This window comes from Chenopodium quinoa, unplaced genomic scaffold (genome assembly GCF_001683475.1).
Source record: "Chenopodium quinoa cultivar QQ74 unplaced genomic scaffold, ASM168347v1, whole genome shotgun sequence".
Classification (NCBI taxonomy): domain Eukaryota; kingdom Viridiplantae; phylum Streptophyta; class Magnoliopsida; order Caryophyllales; family Amaranthaceae; genus Chenopodium; species Chenopodium quinoa.
Window position 1 is genome coordinate 2143420 of NW_018742980.1, and position 17980 is coordinate 2161399.

Genomic DNA, 17980 nt, shown 5'->3' on the forward strand with positions numbered 1-17980 from the left:
TTGCAGAATTATTTTATTCCCCTTTTCAGCCCAATTATGTAGTGTGTATTCTTTTTCTGTACTTGTGGTACATGTATCTTGGGTCTCCGATGAATGTTGGTGACAAGATTATTCTTTAGGTTGGGTCTTCAACTATGAAAAGAAACCGATTATTATTATTTCTACGTATTGTGTGGTTAATTGGTGGTGCATGTATTATGAATTAAATTAATGTCTATTTATAAGGAAATACAATAAATCATATCTTCTTTACATAAATTTTATCATTCTTTTTTAATCTTATTTAATATTTTGAATTGTTATCTGTATCTTAATTTTTTTTTAATCTTATATCATTATTTTAAATTTTTATCTATAACTTAGCACACTAATCATTAGCACTTGTATTTTTATAAAAAATCTTTTTAATGGTTTATGATATACTACCTCCGTTAACGATTATTTGCAATAAATGTACTTTTCGCGGAAGCCTGGGCAAAACTTTTAAAGCATGATTATTGAAATATAAGAGCATGTAATTAAGTATTAATCCAACTAAAAAAATCACAATTAACAAAAACCAGCAAACCCAAAACCCAGAATCACCTAAACCACCGACACCCACAACTAATCACCACCAAAACCCACGAACCCACAACCACCACCACCACCAAAATCTGAACCCACAATCACCACCACCACCAAAATCTGAACCCACAATCACCACCACCACCAAAACCAGAACTAGAAACCACCACCAAAACCACTGAAACGCACAACCACCAAAACCAGAACCCACAACCACCACCAAAACCCACGAACCCCCAACGAAATCCACGAACACCACCAAAACCCACGAACCCACAAACACCACCAAAACCCACAACCACCACCAAAACCCACAAACCCATGAACCAACGAAACCCACAACCACCACCAAAACCCACAAATTGAACCCCCACGAACCACCAAAACCACACCCAGAATCTCCAAACCCAGAACCACCACCGAAATCCACTAAACCCACGAACCACCAAACCCACCCACAAACCACCCCCACGAACCTGTAAATCCACCCACAACCCACCAAATCCACCGACGAATCACGCAAACCACCCACAAACAACCAGATCTGGAATCCACTTAAAGGATGGTGTGGAATTTGATAATGAGAGATAAGAGATGAAGAAGATGAGGTGCAGCGAGGTGAGAGATTAAGGGGCTGTTATGGTGTGAATTGGTGATTGGCAGGGCCGGAATTGCACGACTGCTGTTGGTGGGCGGCAATGGTGGTTTGAGGCAGGGGAATCGGTGTAAGATGGTGTTGGAGAGGGTGGACATGGTGTTGGGTGTTTGGCGTGGTTGGTGAGAAGAAGGAGAGAGAAAGATGAAGGAGGAGAAAGAAAGATGAAGGAGAGAAAGATAATCTGATTATTTAGGTGGGAAGATTTAGATAATTAATTCATATTAGAGTTATAATGAGTTGTAATTATGTGTAGTATTATGTGGTAATAATTTTTAAGTGAGGGTATTTTGAGAAAAAAAAAATGTTACTAAAAGAGGAAAGAAAACACTTTATTGCAAATATTATTTAGCAGTTAGCACCCATTTTTAGTATATGTTGTAGATAATCATTAACGGAATTGTATGTGTTTTTTTTTAAAAAAAACTTTAAAATTTGGGTTTAAAAATAAATACTTCTTTCTTTGAAAGAATAAGCCCTGTTCAACTGTTTCATTTTTCACTGTAATAAGCCCTAACCGAATCAAATCAAACCAAGAAATCATTCTCTCTATCCTTCATTTCCAAAACTTCCGATTAGAAATCCGTGTTCAATAATCACCAGAATCCCATTAAAATACTTTGTAAAACAATTTATTCCATCAATTTCTCTCTCATTCCACTTTCTCTTTACATCAGCTCAATCAAAATTCCAAAATTGAGATCGAATTGCAATTAAGCTGCTATAGTGCATGATTACTCTATTCTATTTTAGATGAAGATGTTCCTAAAGATTGTCGTGTTTGCTGTATTGTCAGCTGGGGTTAGCTCTTCTAGGCCAGCCCTACCTAGTGTAGAGGCCGAGACCAAGGAGAAGACGATGTTCGATGTGAAATTGGAGAAGTTTGATGCAGGGAAGAATTTAAAGGTGATTAAAAGAGGTGAGAAGTTAACATAATTGGCTGAGAAAACACCTGCATTTGTGAAGAAAGGGTTTACTAAAGAAGAAGGTGAAGCTATTATTTATAAATTTCAAATAGAATTAACTTTTCCCAGCTGATTAGACTGAATAATTCAAGTATTATCTTTAACACCGTCTTTGTTTGCGGCTTCTTTGTCAGTCTTCCCACTTTGGTTGGATGATCTTCTTAGGGTACTGAGTGAAAATTGATAGCATTTGAACAAAATTAGTGCTAACAAAGATTATCTATAATAATCTTTGTTTGTCGGCATTTCAATAATAAGTAGTAAAAGGGAGGAAGAAAAGAAAGATCAGAGCAGCTATGTATATGTCTATGAAGGAGATTAACAAATCGAACAAAACTGATTGCTAGAAGTAGGAGAGAGAAGGGCAAGGAAAGAAAGGTAAGGGAAAAATCAGTGTTTTTTTTTTTAGTTGTTGTCATCATGAATTGAGTTGAAAAATGTTACATGTTGCAGAGCATAAATTAGAAATTGAAGTTTTATGATACTTTTGTTGGATGTTATACATATTGCAGTGTTAAATGTGAATAAAATTGTTAGGTTTTAACTAGTATAAATCAAATACAAACTTGTGGGAACAAAACCTAAAACCGGTGTATAATTGAAACTAATTATACAATCAAATCAATACAACAATATGTATTCAAACCAAGCACTAATAACTCGAAGAATTACAGAATTTACAATGAATTTAACTAAGGTGAAAGATATAATACTTGCCTCACTTCCAAGCCTTCACAAAGAACATGAACATGAGAATTGTAATGACTACGTAAGTCTCAAACCTTGATACTTTGTCTTAGGCGTGTGAAACACTTTCCTAAAGAGATTAATTTCCCCCACAACAATACTTGGCTTTATACCGAAAGTTCTCTTTGAGATACAAAAGACAAAACTTCGTTCTTTGCACTAAGAGACGAAATTAGATGATCAAATTCACAAAATTTGGCTAAATTGATAGAGATTAGATGAAGAGATTGCAAGTTTCTTCAAATAAAATTGTAGAGAAGATAGAATATTGGAGAGGAGGGAACAAAAACTGAATGTCACATCCTTTCGTTTCTAATAAAAGAACAAAGGAGAAACACAACTGCCGCGAGCCGCGGGCGCGGCAGCCTGAGCCGTGGGAGCGGTGGTCCACGCCGCGGGCGAGGTGATTTGAGATTCACCCTCAGTTTCTAGAGATGGCTGGCCGCGGACTCTCCCTACCCACCGCGGGCGCGGCCCCCTCGAAGAGGGTTCTCCACATACACTCTAAATTTCTAACAAAAATTAAAGTTGCTTACTTGCTTAACATATTAGGAGAAAAAGTAGGTGTAGGTTGTTTCAAGGATTAAATCATTGGGGTCAATCATGAGGTTTATTGGCTAGATTTGGAACACTTTGTGTGTGTGTGTGTGTGTGTGTATATATATATATATATATATTATTATTATTATTATTATTATTTGTAAGTTTGATTTATTTGGTTGAGTTTTAACTAATTTTGACAAATAATATTTTAAAAGTAAAGATAGAGAAGTTAATAGAAAATAATCATGGCATAGTAGTGGTTGCTTGTTGTTCACAATTGTAACTAACTAACGTAACATATACTATCTCATTCTTGTTGCTCATGTACTAATTGAGTTGTAAAATGTACTCCTCTATATCGTATCATTGAGTGGGAACAACCACTATTATTGAGAATCTATATATGAATAATATGGATTATTTAAAAAATTTAAATCTTTATATGACTAATGTGGTTTGGTTTTAAAAAAAATCGTGTTTTGCTTAAAATAAAAAATATTGTTTATATGAAAAATTTGGGTCTAAAATAAAAGTTATGACTATTACACAGAGGGTAAGTTTGAGAAAACTTCTTTGTAGACGATGTTCTTTGTGCTCCTTTTGTACTTTTGTAAAGAATCATCAATAAAAAACTTTAGGCCTTCTGGTGAAGTTGTTCTTGATGCTGCCACATAGAGTTGTCCGTGACTGAAAACAGGATTCGGTAGGTATACTCCCACATATGAAAGTGACTGTCCTTGACTCTTGTTTATTGTCATTGCATAGCAATGCTTTAAAGGGTATTGTCTTGTTTTCAATATAAATGGTAGTTTGTGGTCTGTTGATGTCATTACAATTCTAGGTATTAAAACTTTGTTTTCCTGTTTAGACCCAGTAATGATCTTTCCTTCAATTACAAACTTCCCAAGATGCGTAATAATAAGGCGAGTTCCATTGCACAGCCCTTTGTGGTGGGTTTATGTTTCTAAGAAGCATGACCGACATTCCTTCTTTCAACTTTAGCTTATGGTGGGGTAAGCTAGGTAACTTTAGACTGTTCAAATACTCTGTAGGGTATGCATCAAATTGTTGGTCACATTCTGTTGAGGATAAGCATATTTCACACAACTTTTGTAGGTCTTTTCTTCTGTGGGTAAGAGACCCATCATGTAGTCATTTATGCTATCCGTAGTATCATTTAGGGGTGTGAGTATAGCCCTCTCCCTCAAGTAGTTGGCATCACTTCTTTGTTCAAATTTTTGGTAAATCGTCTCCATGACAATTTTCAGATCAAAGATATCCACATTTGCTATATTCTTACTTGGTATTTCAATCCATGTTCTTTCGACTTCATGATCTTCATTTTGTGTTTCAAGCCTTCCATCTCCCATAGCTAACAGCCATTCATTGAACCTCTTATTTTTAAAGTAGTTCTCTATCTCGGTGTTCCCTTCTCGTACCCTCATGCTTTGTTTCAGTATAAACACATTGCAATCTTTCCATATGTGGGATCTATCGATCGAAGCCTGGACAATTTCTTGTCTACCTCCCTTTGGCACGATGGGGAGTACTTGCCGAAAGTCTCCTCCGAGTAATACCACCGTCCCACCAAATAACTTAGATGCTGCGTTTGGGTTCTTGTACCCTGCAATGTCCCTCATAGTGCGATCAAGTGCTTCAAATGCAAACATGTGGTCCATTGGTGCTTCGTCCCATATAATCAACGATGTTTGTTGTAGTAGTTCTGCATGCTGTGTTTTACGACTGATATTACATGTTGAATTCTCTAGTAGGTCAATCGGTATCTCAAACCTACTGTGTGCTGTTCTTCCTCCAAGTAACAGTAGGGCCGCAATACCTAATTTGCTGTTTGAAGAGAAGTTAGTGGAATTTTTTTTTATTTTTTTTTTCTGTTTTTTGTTATATTACCTAGATTACATATCGTAAAGATGTGACTAATTTTACTGTCAATTATGAATTTTAATTTAATATCAAGTAGCATTTGAATTTACTAATAGCATTTTTAAAGATTAATGCCTTACCTGATGACGCCACATTTAGAACAATTTTCTTTTCAGCACGAAGCTTTGCTGATATGGTGTAGTATAGGAAAGTCTTTCCAGTCCCTCCGTGGCCATAGACAAAAAAATATCAATCTCCGATAGGGTGAATGTCTTTATTTGATCTTCTGTAAGTATTAGTTCTGGATGTTTGAACAATCGCCTTCTCTTTTGTAGTATGTGTTCTGAGAGGGCCTTGAAGCTACTTTCCCATAGGCTGAATATGTCGGTCACGTCACAGAATAAAAGTAGTGTGACAAATAGTTCTCGTAGTTGCGATGGCATTGCCCACTGATTGGCCTCTTGTATAGAGTCGTGCCACTCTTTGTCATTGCTAAGTAGTCCCAAAACATAGCACGCTTCTTTGTAGGTAGGATGCAAGTAGCCATCGATTGTCCTTATTTCCTGAAAAGATTTAGGACCCTTGACAATGTTGAGTAGTAGACGAAGGTAGTACCTCTCTCCTGCTGTTGGGTGTACATATGTTATTCTTCCGATGCTTTTTCCATGATGTCGTTTCTCCCATGATTTTTTCTTTTTTGTATTTCCAAGCTCATCAACCTCATCAATGGTAGTCCATACATAGTCTGTAGGGAAATCTGCATATGTTAAGGACCTTGCATCCTCATCAATTGCATTGGTATGCATCCATTCCGATCCATGAGCATAGTCTCATTGGCTTCTCCATTGTTCATGAGCATGCTTAAATTCTCATTGTCTCGAATAACAACCGCCTATTCTCCTTCCAAGTGTACAGGTAGACATATGACTGAAGGACTTCTTTCATGGATTCAAATTCGAAAATTCTCCATGCGGCCTCACATGCTAAGATATGCCTACAATCAAGGTACGATTTTATCTCATCTGTTTGGTCGTCACTAATTATCATGGTTGTTCTGTCTGGTCCTTTGCATATATATTTAAACAGGTACTTGATAGCACATGTGGTATTGCACCATTCCACATTAATATGAGCATCAAACATTAGTAGTAGGCCTTCATTGTATGGAACTATTGATCTTTTATCCATTAGATGATCACCCTTTTTAATGAACCTGCGAGTTTTATATTGGGATTTGAGTATGAAGCAACTTATGGCATTAGTAAGTATTAGTTGTAAAATTTTTTACTTCCTTTCGTCGTCCCTTCTTCTGTATACAGGGTGACCATTATTATCAAAAACAGTTTCTTGATTGAATTGCTTTGGATAGTTTTTGCTGCACTTCTTATCCACCATGCATGGGCAATTCGGATTAAAATTTCCGCATGGACCATGAACCATGTAACGCGTAATGGCCTCATATAATTCTGGTTTCGATTATTTGTTTGGGATCTCTACTTGAATGATTGTGTCTATGAATTGTGGAGTGCGTTGTAATTCTTCTTCCTTTATCCATAAAAGTATATGAGCATGAGGTAGCCCCCTCCTTTGAAATTCCACATTGCAAACATCTGTATTTCAGTCATACATTACTGAAAGTTAGTTATAGCATTTTTTGCTATTGTTTTTTTGTTTTTTTTTTTTTCTTTTTTGACTTTTAATTAACTTGCTCATCATCAGTTCATCGTAAATTATTAAAGTTTGCTTATAACTAAAAAGTAAACCATGGAAAACTATAAAAGTAGATTAAGGAAACAAAATGAATGAAATACAAAAACGCTATATCATGTTTCTCTATTATCATGTGTTTGAAGTGTGTGTGTGTGCGTCCTGCTACTGGTACGCATTCATAACTTTGAAAATTCTTTTTTAAATTACTTTTACAGATATTAACCAAGAGGGAAACTACCGAGCTGCATGAATTTGATGGGAAGTCTTTAGGTCACAGTTATTATAAATTTACTTGAGTGATCGGGCATGTTTTTAGGTTAGGTTCTCTATTTCTATCTTCTGAGTTATGGCTTTTGTTCCCTATTTTGGATTTATTTTTTTATTTTTTTTAGGTTCTTTTAATTTTTACCTGCCACATCAGTCCCAAAGTAATGGTCTTCTTTTAGACACTTCATGAGCTGTTTTAGTTTGAGCTTGAATACTCTTTCCATGATATACTGTCGATCTTCTGACTTTTGTCCTTCAATGTGACTCAACATTGCTTGTACTTCTGGCCACTTTGTGTTAGCAGTAAATGTGATGAATAGATGTGGGCTTCTATATTGTCTACATATTGCCATGGCATCTTGGTAGTTTTGGTACATGTATCTTGGTCCTCCCGTGAATGATGCTGGTAGGACAATTCTTTTTCCCACTGTTGCCCCATTCATGTCTCCTTGTACCACAACATCTCGTATGTTGCTGTAAGTTTTGCACCTAAATTGATGTTGGTTGTTTCGGATAAATGACAACCTTTCTTCTTCAATCGCGCAATAGCAGTCTACAATAAATTGTAAAAGTAATTGACCTGCAGCAAAATATAAGGAATTATGTTTAGAAAATATGAATTTATTGTCATATAAGTAAACAAATTCTCGTATTTTTTTTGGAGGTTTATATATGTGTTAGATTAGTAAAAACGTGCATATTAATTTGAATAAGATAAGTAGTTAACCTCATGATCACACATTCCCTCTTGCCTTTTCCTAATCCTTTTTTCTTAGCATATACTATCCCAAGATGGTAACTATCTTCTCCGTATGGGAATAGCAGAGGATATTGTAAAGCCATGAAGCTTGGGTGTAATTCACTTATTCTTTGTAATCCTTCTGATTTGTGCTCAATTATTATATCCCTTCCATATGTGTTATTTCCAATATCTCCTACTATAAGTGCAGCTATCTCAGATGACGTTGGCATGTTGTACGCTTTGTTTTTGTTGTCCCTTGTACCAAGTAGCCTTATGGTCCACTTTTCTCCCACATTTTGTCTTATTCTTGTTGTGCCATTCTAAAGGTTTGTGCCAGGGGATTTACTTTTTCAAGCATTGCTTTCAATTTGGAGAGTAATTCAAAATTCAATGTTGGGCTGTTTTCATTCTTTTGAACAACTTCTGTTCTTAAATGCACCATCATATATATATAGCTGTGCAAATGATGGTTGTTTATCATCTACTGGCAGAAGAGACCCTATTCGATGATGATTCTGCCCACTTACTCTAAAAACATAAGGGCCTACTGTTGTGTTTACTGAATTATCAATCTTAGCGCCCATTGACATAAATGCAAAACATGAATTGTATATACAAACAAGTTGTCTGAAGACTGATGTGCATTTGTCTCCCATGTAATTCAACAATTCTTCCAGCAACTTGGGTGTTTCTTTGAATTTGGGTAATTTTACTTCCCCTCTTGACAACATAGGTTAAAGATTGTCCTGTTCTTTGTGCTTCTCTTCTTAACTCTCTCTTCGTACCACATTAATGCACCACACTCTGGACATTCATATTCAGGTAGGCCTAAGCTTATATACTTGTAGCTTTCTTTATTTGTTCTTGTACATTAAATTAATTCATGCTTAGATAAGGATAGTGATTTAAAGAAAGTGCAAGGTAAGTTGGTAAGTTTTATGATACCTGCTGATGTTGTTTCGAATTGCATTTGTCCATTCTCTTTGTTATTTATTAATCGCCTTCTTTTGTCTTTATGCCAATCTACACATAGAATTCAAAGATGAGCAAAGTGTTAGCAATTTATAAAAATATTGTAAATTTATATATTGCAGGTTTTGGGTGATCTAATGTTGCCTTTCTATTTGTGGTTTTTTTTTTTTTTTTTTTTTTTTTTTTTTTTTTTTTTTTTTTTTTTTCTTTTACTGTTGAATTTTAATACTCTAAGCAGATCCATAGTTGATGTTGTAGCATGTGTTTAATAGTTATAAATTTAATTATGTCCTAATAATCTTGGGTTTTGTGTACAACGCTATTTATACAAAGCTATGAACTAAAATTGGATTGGGAACATGATAAGTTGTTCGACTTAGACGTGAGCATTTTCTTGCTATAATTTATACAGAGCGTAGAGCATATATTGTTTCAAAGAGAGCGTATAATTCTTGTATTACATACGGTTTCATGTAGCAACTTTTTTCTCAATGGTAATCAAATAACATCACTTTCAAGTCATTATTAACAGTAGATTGATATGTTGATTAATTAAATTAGAAAGAACAAGTTAAGTTCTATATTAATTACCTGGCTATATGAAGTTGTCTTCGTGCTTTTTTCTCATTGAGTATCAATCGTCTCCTTTTCCTTCTTTCTCTTTGCAAAGCTTTTATAATGAAATCTTGGTTGGTTCATGGTACATCTTAGAATAAATTCACTGTACGATGATTGTGTTCTTTCTTGAGTTGCAGATATGTAATTTTATAAAAACTATGATTCAAATAGGTATGATAATTTTATTAAAGTTGGGTTATTAGAATATAGAGTTATGAGTAATATCTTTACAATAAAAGTAAATTTTATCTTTTAAATTTAAATTTTTTTTTAAAAAAAATTTTATCACACATGAAAAGATTATCTTGTTCCTTCTAACTTTATATGGGTCCTCTTTTTTCACCTAATACTTTTTGGTCATTTTTATTTACTTCTTTTCTCACTTCCTTTTTTTTTTCACCCCCACCTTCAATAGCATTGTATACACGTTTTTTGTAGCTTCTGTGCAAAATCATAGCCATAGCCAATATTGACTCTCATATAATTTTGTGAAAGCCTCATTCTAAGAGGATAATTAGTATATTATTTTGTAAATAGTATATAATTTTTAAATGTGTTGTTGGTAGAATATTTATCATCTTTATGACGGATGATATAAATTAGAACACATGCCAAATTTGATCACGCGCAATTAGCCCAATAAAAAAAAATAAAAAATAAAAAAACATAAAATCATATCACAAATAATAATCAATATCGCGTTGTTTTTTTTGTTTTTGTTTTTTTTTTAAATTTTAATATCTAAAGATAATTTTTTAGCTCTTAAAAAAAAGATAATTTGTAGTCTTATATATAATTCAAATAGGTATGATAATAATTTTATTAAAGTTGGGTTAGGATTAGAATATAGAGTTATGAGTAATATCTTTACAATAAAAGTATTTTTTTTTTAAGAAGAATATCTTTTTAATTTCAGATATATACTCGTTTTTGGTAGCTTGTGGACAAAATCATAGCCAATATTGACTCTCACCTAATTTTGTGAAACCTATTTTTATGTGCATATATGTGATATCATTTTAATTTAGTGGGGTCTTGAGCCATAACCGTGCATGTATATTTTGTTTTTTGCATGTGTGCAAGTGATATGTGATATAAAAACACGAAAATATTAACACGAAATACAATAGTAATAATAAAAGGTATAAGATCTCTTATAAAAGTTAAAATATTAAATATGGGAGTACATAATAATTTAAAATCATATGAAGTATTTGCTAAATAGTCTAATGACTAACATAATAATTAAAATCTAAAATTATCAATGATTATTTAATGAAGTATATAAAAACTACATAATGGATGATAATTTCGAAGCTTGAATATCCTTCCGCACTGTAAAACTTGTTATCTTGATCATGAAATTAAGCCTGCAATATAAATAGATTTTTAAACGGTTAATTAGTATATTAATTTAAAATTAAAATAGCTAATTTTTGAGAAAAATTAGATAGATACCTTTGATTTTTTAAATGTGTTGCTAGAATTTTTATCATCTTTATTATCAGATTTATTATGAGACCGTTTTCCATTATCCTTAGTTGTATCTTCTTCTTTATTTGTTGTAGCTTCTTTGTCGTCCTACATATCAAATAGTTAGTATAACGCTTATTTTTTTGGAAAAGTTTAAAATATTTTTTCAAAATTTTTAAAAGTTAAAACATACCTCAAGAATAATTGTTTCAAAAGTTTTCATCACAGTGAAGGTTTGTCGTGATCTTTTACGATTATAAGCAGTGATTTTAACTTTGAAATCAATTCTTTTCCAATGATATTTTTAATTATCTTTGGTATTTCTGATTCTGCGTAATTATCGCTAGCATTGTCTTTGTTATTGGCCTGCAAAAGATTAATATACAATAAATATATTATTATATAATCAATATTTTGAATAATCATTATAGTATATAATTGTTTTTTAAGAAAAAAAAATATTTAAATTTTTTGAAAGTAATTTAAAAAGGACAACCTTTTCATAAATATGAGCTTCAAAAACTATACTTGCATCTTGACCAATTAACTTCTTAGCTTCTTCATCAAATATAACAAATATAGTCAAACCACTATGATCTTCAACACCAAGCTCCAAACGATACCTAAAGGTCGTTATAAAAAAATATAATTTCAATAGCTAATTAAATATGACTAACATTTAAACCATAAACTATTCGTAGATCTCTAACCTTGGTATTGGTCTTTCGACTGATTTTTCACAAAGGATGCATAAAAAATCCGTCAATCTTGGAGTGACGTGTCTTTTACAAACCGGACATGAGATATAATAACAACCATTCTCACCCATGATATCAGCTACTTTAGCCTTACAGTAGAAGATTAAATCCTATATTTAAGAAATTAATGGAAAATTGTTTGTATGATATAAATCTAATTATTAAATAATACTTCAAAATTATAAAATAGTATTTTTGAATATAATACCATTTCAACAGTTTTTTTGGATGTGATTCATATATCAATCTTCTTGGAGATAATTTCTTCTGAGTCTATAGAAGTACGTTGTATTTCAAGTTTTTCAATAGTACTATTTTCCGATTTTTCACTACAATAAAAAAAACAAAAAATTATTAAAAAATATAAATAATAAGAGTCGATGGACTTTCGAAGCTTGCATAATGGACCCACCAAAAGCAACAAACAGATTTGATTATATCTTCAAACAATAGTGTTAGTAGTGTCTTTTATGTGTAGCAGTAACATCAATTTATTGATAAAAAGCATACGCTATGTACCAAAAAAAGAATTTTGAAAGAGAAATCATACTTCCAAATGTCTTTTAAGACCTGAAATTCTGGAACTTCTACATTTGTATAGATTTTGGTCGATGACGAAGAGGTTAGATTAAAAGTACCTATATATTAAGTAATAATAATAAATAAATAGATAGATAAATAAATAAATAAAATAAGTTAAATAATAAACAACAATAAACTTAAATTACCATTAAACTCATTCACCATCGTTGACGTAACTATAATTGGAAAAGGTTTAGTGAAATCATTGAGTTGGTTTTTCTGTTTCTTATACTCCACAAAAACTTTATTCCAAAGCTTAATTTGAACTCGTTTCCCCCTAAAAACAAAAAAATATTAGATACATATAAAATAAATATATGTAAGAAGAATTATTTAAATATAATAAAAAACATGCATACCATTTATCTTCTATTTCGATAGAATCACCAATTTCCTTCACAAGCATACCTACTACGTCTAATGCAAAAGTAGAAAAATAGAACACTGAAATATTAGCAAAAATAAAATTGATATAAAACAATCTATACATTTAGATAAAATAAATCAATATATTTACCAGGAAGTGAATAATTGTTGCGAAATTGATCTAAAGAACGTAATTGTATAAAATAAATATATGCATTGGAATTTTTTCATCATCCTCAATCGCTCGAACAACAGTACTTTGAAAAAATTGAATCATTATTTTGTTGCCACTGACAACGCGATATTGATTCTTATTTAGAACGACTGAAAAGTATCTAATGGTGTAAACTTTTCCTTCAATCAATTTCGCACGAAAGGGTTGAACAAAGTTGGATTTAATTGAGGCATGAATGTAATCACCCTGTAATTAAAAATAAGAAATTAAGTTAATTAATTACAATAAAAACTAAAGAGGTTTTAAAAAAAAATTAATAGAGGTAAATATTTTATAAGAAATACCTCCTCGTCCAATAGGACCATATCCAAACTTATTAAGCTATCTTGTTTGCGAAAGTTTAGTACGTCAAACAGGCGAGAAACTCGTACTTTGATTTTTCAATCATTTTTGCTCAAATTTAATTCTCTGACTAAATTAGATCTGCATGTAAAAAAAAACATAAACATAAAATTTTTAAGTATCCCAAAATAAACACAATGTAAGTAATAATTACTAATATAAATTTAAAAAATTAGCTAAGAATTACCCACGCATTGATGATCTAAAACTGACACAAAATTACTAACACAAAATTTATTTGATTTGGTTTTGTATTGATACAAAATTTTGTTGGTGTCGTATGATGCGTCAATTTATAATGGTAGGTATCACAAATTTGATTTAATTATAATTAATGAACAATTTTTAATTCTTATCGTAAACACCATCAAAATTTATCTTATAATGGTAGGTATGTTTTATGATATGATTATAAGTGTTTTTAATTTATTTTATTGGGTTATTATTAAAATAAATTAAAAATAGTTATCAATAAAAATAAAAAAAATCATAGTTAGGATTATCAAATCTTATAATGAATATTATTTCAATATGCAACCATCAAATACCAACATTCATACACATAATAAAATATTAATGGGTAAAAAGTATAGTTACGAATAGTGACTAAGATATTATTTGTGTTTTGCGTCATATAATATTTATATGTAGTGGGTGTTTATTATCCTATAATATTTCAATCAAAGATATTTCAATACTATGCTAGTAACCTCATGAAGATAGTTTTTAAATAGTATAGTGATTTAATTAATAATATCTTTTTGGAGATTAGGTAGTTTATCTATATCATTAGATTTTTACTTTATTTTTTTTCATGAAAATAATTTAATTCTTGGCCAGGAACCTCAATAGTTTTTAGATAGTATAGTGATTTAATTAATAATATCTATTTGTCGTTTAATATCTATATCATTGGATTTTTACTTTACTTTTTTTCCATGAAAATAATTTAATTCGTGGATTTTAATCTACGTGGCATTAAAATTAGAGATATATCAAATCTAATTCGTCACTTTTATCTAGGTGGCGAGGAATTTTTTAAAATAAAATAAAATAGAAATCTAAAAGCCCGTGCAATGCACGTTTTTTTTAATACATAAATTCCACGAAAATATAATATTTTTAATTAGATCATATAATATTTTGATTAATTTGTTATTGCTTGTAAAGGTACTTTTAATTTAATGCAATTTATAATGGAGTTAGGTACTTTTTATTAAATTTATGCAATTTATAATGCGACCTAGTTGATGTTAGTTATGTGGAAAAATTTATGATTATATCTAAACTATAAATATTGTAGGATATTAGAATAAAATACTTGATGTTAAAAGATAATATTTTGTTAAATAATTTCAATTTTAAATCACTATTCGTAGGTTTTTTTTTTAACTTGGCACATAAAATATCAAATCTTATTCGTTAATTTTGCTTATGAGCAATTATTTTTTTTAATTCTTAAATAAAATATGAATCTTTTTTTTCATTTAGGTACTCCATATATTTTTGTACTGTCTTAGACTAAAAGTTTTTAAATCTTTTAATTAATTTTACTATTTCATTCATTTACTTATATAAACTTTTGATTTATTAAAATTAAAATACATAATAAAACACAATCTCATTCATCAGCTATTTATGCAAAATTATTAATCTTAAAAGATAATTTTTAGTATTTTGAATAACTTAAACCCTAATATGAAAAGATAATTATTAGTTTTTTAAATTATTTAAATCCTAAATCATTATTCCTTTGACAAATTGAATTTGAATTCTTAAATTTCAGTTGTTGATTTTGCTTAGATGGCTAATACATTTTTTAATTCTAAAATAGAATATAAATCTAATTTTTCATTGCTTGAAATAATATTTTTTCTTGATGGCATGTCGAATGCTTTCAAAAAATGCCTCCTATGCGATGCATTTTTTTTTTTATATATATTAATTTTGATTTATGGATCTCTATAATATTTTTTTTTATTCTAATTTCTTTTACATAAACCAAGTAAATTAATGCCTTTTTTTTTACTTAAAGTCTAAGTTTTTTTAGTTGTCAAAATTCTATTATATAAATCCCTATGATATTGTGATTAATTTTTTATTAGAATTGAACAATTTTTATATTTTATGTAATTAAAAACGTGATTTAATTTGTTGATGACACTTGAATTAATTAAAAGTAAAATAAAAATTAGAAATCTGTTTACATTATAATAATCAGATATTTGTATGAAATCTCTAATGTTAAAAGACAATTTTTTTGCCTTTTTTTATTATTTAAATCCTTAATCACTATTAATCGTTTTTTGGTTACGTGAAAATTGAATTTAATTTCTTAAATATCATTCGTCAATTTTTCTTAGGTGGCAAGTGAATTTATTAATTTTAAAAAAAATACAAATCTAATTTTCATTTGGTCAAAATAATACCTTTGCTTATGTTGCGCGCCGGATGCTCTCGAAAAATGCCTAATTTATATATATTAGATTTTTTTACTTAAAGTCTAAGTTTTTTTTAATTATTATGTTTTTAGTATTTAAATTCCAATAATTTTGCGATTAAATTTTTATTAGAAATGTATAATTTTTATTTATAATGTAAGTAAAAAATGCGATTCATTTGATGATTTTGTTGATGACATTAAAATTAATTAAAAGTAAAATAAAATTTAAAAATCCATTTACATTATATTTATCCGTTATTTTGATAAAATCTCTAATATCCAAAGATTAGTTTTTGGCTTTTTAATTATTTAAATCCTCAATCACTATTAGTCGTTTTTTAGCTACGTGGAAATTGAATTTAAATTCTTAAATCTCATTCGTTAATTTTTCTTAGGTGGCGAATGAATTTTTTAATTCTAAACTAAAATGTATATCTAATTTTTCACTGGTCAAAATAAAACTCACGCCGAATGCTCTCGAAAAATGCCTACTTTATATATATATAACTTTCGTTGATTTTAGTTTGATTTTCGTTGATTTAAGTTTGATTTTCGTTGATTAAAGTTTGATTTTAGTTTGATTACTTAAGGTTTTTGTCAATTTTTTTTTGCGATTTTTGGCGATTTTCGTTGAATTTCCGTTCGATTTTTTTCCTGGCGATTTCTATTTGAGTACTTATTAGTTGATTTTAGTTTTAATTTTTGCTTCATTTGTTAATTTAGGGTACTTTATAGTGTAATTCGAACTTTTATTTATAATTTCTGAGGTTATGAATGGTTATAGAGATTGATTTTTGTCAATTTTGGTACTTGCATTTCACTAATTTGTGCTTAAATTTTGACGCACACTAAGTGTTTGACAATATTCTCCAATGAATCCTATTATTTTATCAATTTCAAATGTGGTACATATTTAATTGATGATCTTCTTATTTAATATTCCCCAAGATTGTATTGAGTCTCGGCTTCTAGCTTCTAGGTGTTGAGACATTTTCAGCATCAATTTCTACGATTATATATTGTTTAACAACTATCTTGGCTATCATTTTGGGTTGTTGTGAAACACATTTTGTTCAACAAATTATGATGGCTACTATTGTATCAAAATTTGGTTTATTTCCTGGGATTTAATTTATTCAACATCGTTCTCTTTTCTTGCAATATATAGGGAGGTGTAGGAAAATCAACTGTTGCTGTTAATCTAGCTTATACTCTTGTTGGTATGGGTGCTAGAGTTGGTATTTTCGATGCTGATGTCTATGGTCCCAGTTTGCCAACAATGGTTTCACCTGAGAGCAGGCTACTAGAAATGGTGATAGCAATGCCTTTAAACTCATTTTTAGCTGTCTTATTTAAATTGCTTGTTTATGTTCCTTTCACCTGATCTTAAGCCACTGATGGGTAGAACATATTTCCCACCAGATGACAAGTATGGGAGACCTGGGTTTAAAACTGTGCTTAGGTAAACTTTGGAATAATGGCAGCCAGTTTATAAAAATGATTCTGAAATATGGTACTTCGATCTTTTATAAAATCTCTTATCCAAAATGTTGACCTTGGTTATTCCTCATCCAATTATTCATAAGTTGTTCAATTCTGTCAGAAGCTTGGGACAGTAAAAGGGATGTGCTTGTGAAAAGTGGATCTTTTGCTATTGAACAATTATCAGAAGCTTTATCTACCAAAGCTAGCTTGGATAAGCTACCAGATAATCTACCACAAGAAGCCTTGGATCTGTGTGCAGAGCAGGTATGTAGTTTTTATTTAGCTTGTGCTCCTGCGTTGTTGGCGATATTCAGAATTTATAAAATAAGTAGAAAGTTTAGCAACTACGATGCAAAACCAAATTAGCCATATGTTTTGTGACTATTTCGTTCTGATTATCTTAAAACCTCTTTTCTCACTTAAAGCATGTCCTTAATTTAGGATTTAAAGAAGATAAATAAGTTTTATACTTTGAAATCTGGTTCATAAAATTCCATCAGATCAGAAGAAGCCTAATACCACTTCAGGCTCTGCCACCAGCATAATGACTTAAATATAAGTAAAAAAAACCAAGAATGAAATATATACAAGGAGAAGGTACCCATAATTTATCTAGCCTTCTAAGCACA

At 30.6% G+C, this 17980-nt stretch overlaps 2 protein-coding genes across 4 annotated transcripts; both read left to right on the plus strand.

Annotated features, from left to right (window-relative positions):
• The first annotated feature begins 1634 nt into the window (after nucleotides 1-1634).
• LOC110729381 (50S ribosomal protein L7/L12-like) lies at nucleotides 1635-9200 on the plus strand. Of its 3 annotated transcripts, XR_002512914.1 has the most exons (4): nucleotides 1638-2210; nucleotides 2322-2565; nucleotides 6274-6363; nucleotides 7284-9200. XR_002512914.1 is itself a non-coding variant. In XM_021909112.1 (3 exons), the coding sequence occupies exons 1-3, from the start codon at nucleotides 1976-1978 to the stop codon at nucleotides 7316-7318; spliced, it is 291 nt and encodes a 96-aa protein (XP_021764804.1). In that variant the 5' UTR covers nucleotides 1635-1975; the 3' UTR covers nucleotides 7319-9200. The 3 variants fall into 3 exon arrangements, 1 of the variants encoding a protein (XP_021764804.1); XM_021909112.1 differs by lacking the exon at nucleotides 2322-2565 and having other exon boundaries at nucleotides 1635-2141; XR_002512913.1 differs by having other exon boundaries at nucleotides 1646-2565.
• Nucleotides 9201-16952: 7752 nt separating this feature from the next.
• LOC110729435 (iron-sulfur protein IND1-like) lies at nucleotides 16953-17896 on the plus strand. Its single transcript, XM_021909170.1, has 5 exons — nucleotides 16953-16964; nucleotides 17035-17178; nucleotides 17289-17379; nucleotides 17470-17615; nucleotides 17852-17896. The coding sequence occupies exons 1-5, from the start codon at nucleotides 16953-16955 to the stop codon at nucleotides 17894-17896; spliced, it is 438 nt and encodes a 145-aa protein (XP_021764862.1).
• Nucleotides 17897-17980: the final 84 nt, after the last annotated feature.

Excerpts from the sequence above, each read along its gene's own strand:
- LOC110729381 (XM_021909112.1), top strand. The coding sequence starts at position 1,976 with ATGAAGATGTTCCTAAAGATTGTCGTGTTTGCTGTATTGTCAGCTGGG. Across the intron at positions 2,142-6,273 it reads TTTAAAGGTGATTAAAAGAG|GTAGACATATGACTGAAGGA; the intron begins GTGAGAAGTTAA and ends CCAAGTGTACAG. Across the intron at positions 6,364-7,283 it reads AAGATATGCCTACAATCAAG|ATATTAACCAAGAGGGAAAC; the intron begins GTACGATTTTAT and ends TTACTTTTACAG.
- LOC110729435 (XM_021909170.1), top strand. Across the intron at positions 17,179-17,288 it reads AGAGCAGGCTACTAGAAATG|ATGACAAGTATGGGAGACCT; the intron begins GTGATAGCAATG and ends ATTTCCCACCAG. Across the intron at positions 17,616-17,851 it reads TGGATCTGTGTGCAGAGCAG|ATCAGAAGAAGCCTAATACC; the intron begins GTATGTAGTTTT and ends AAATTCCATCAG.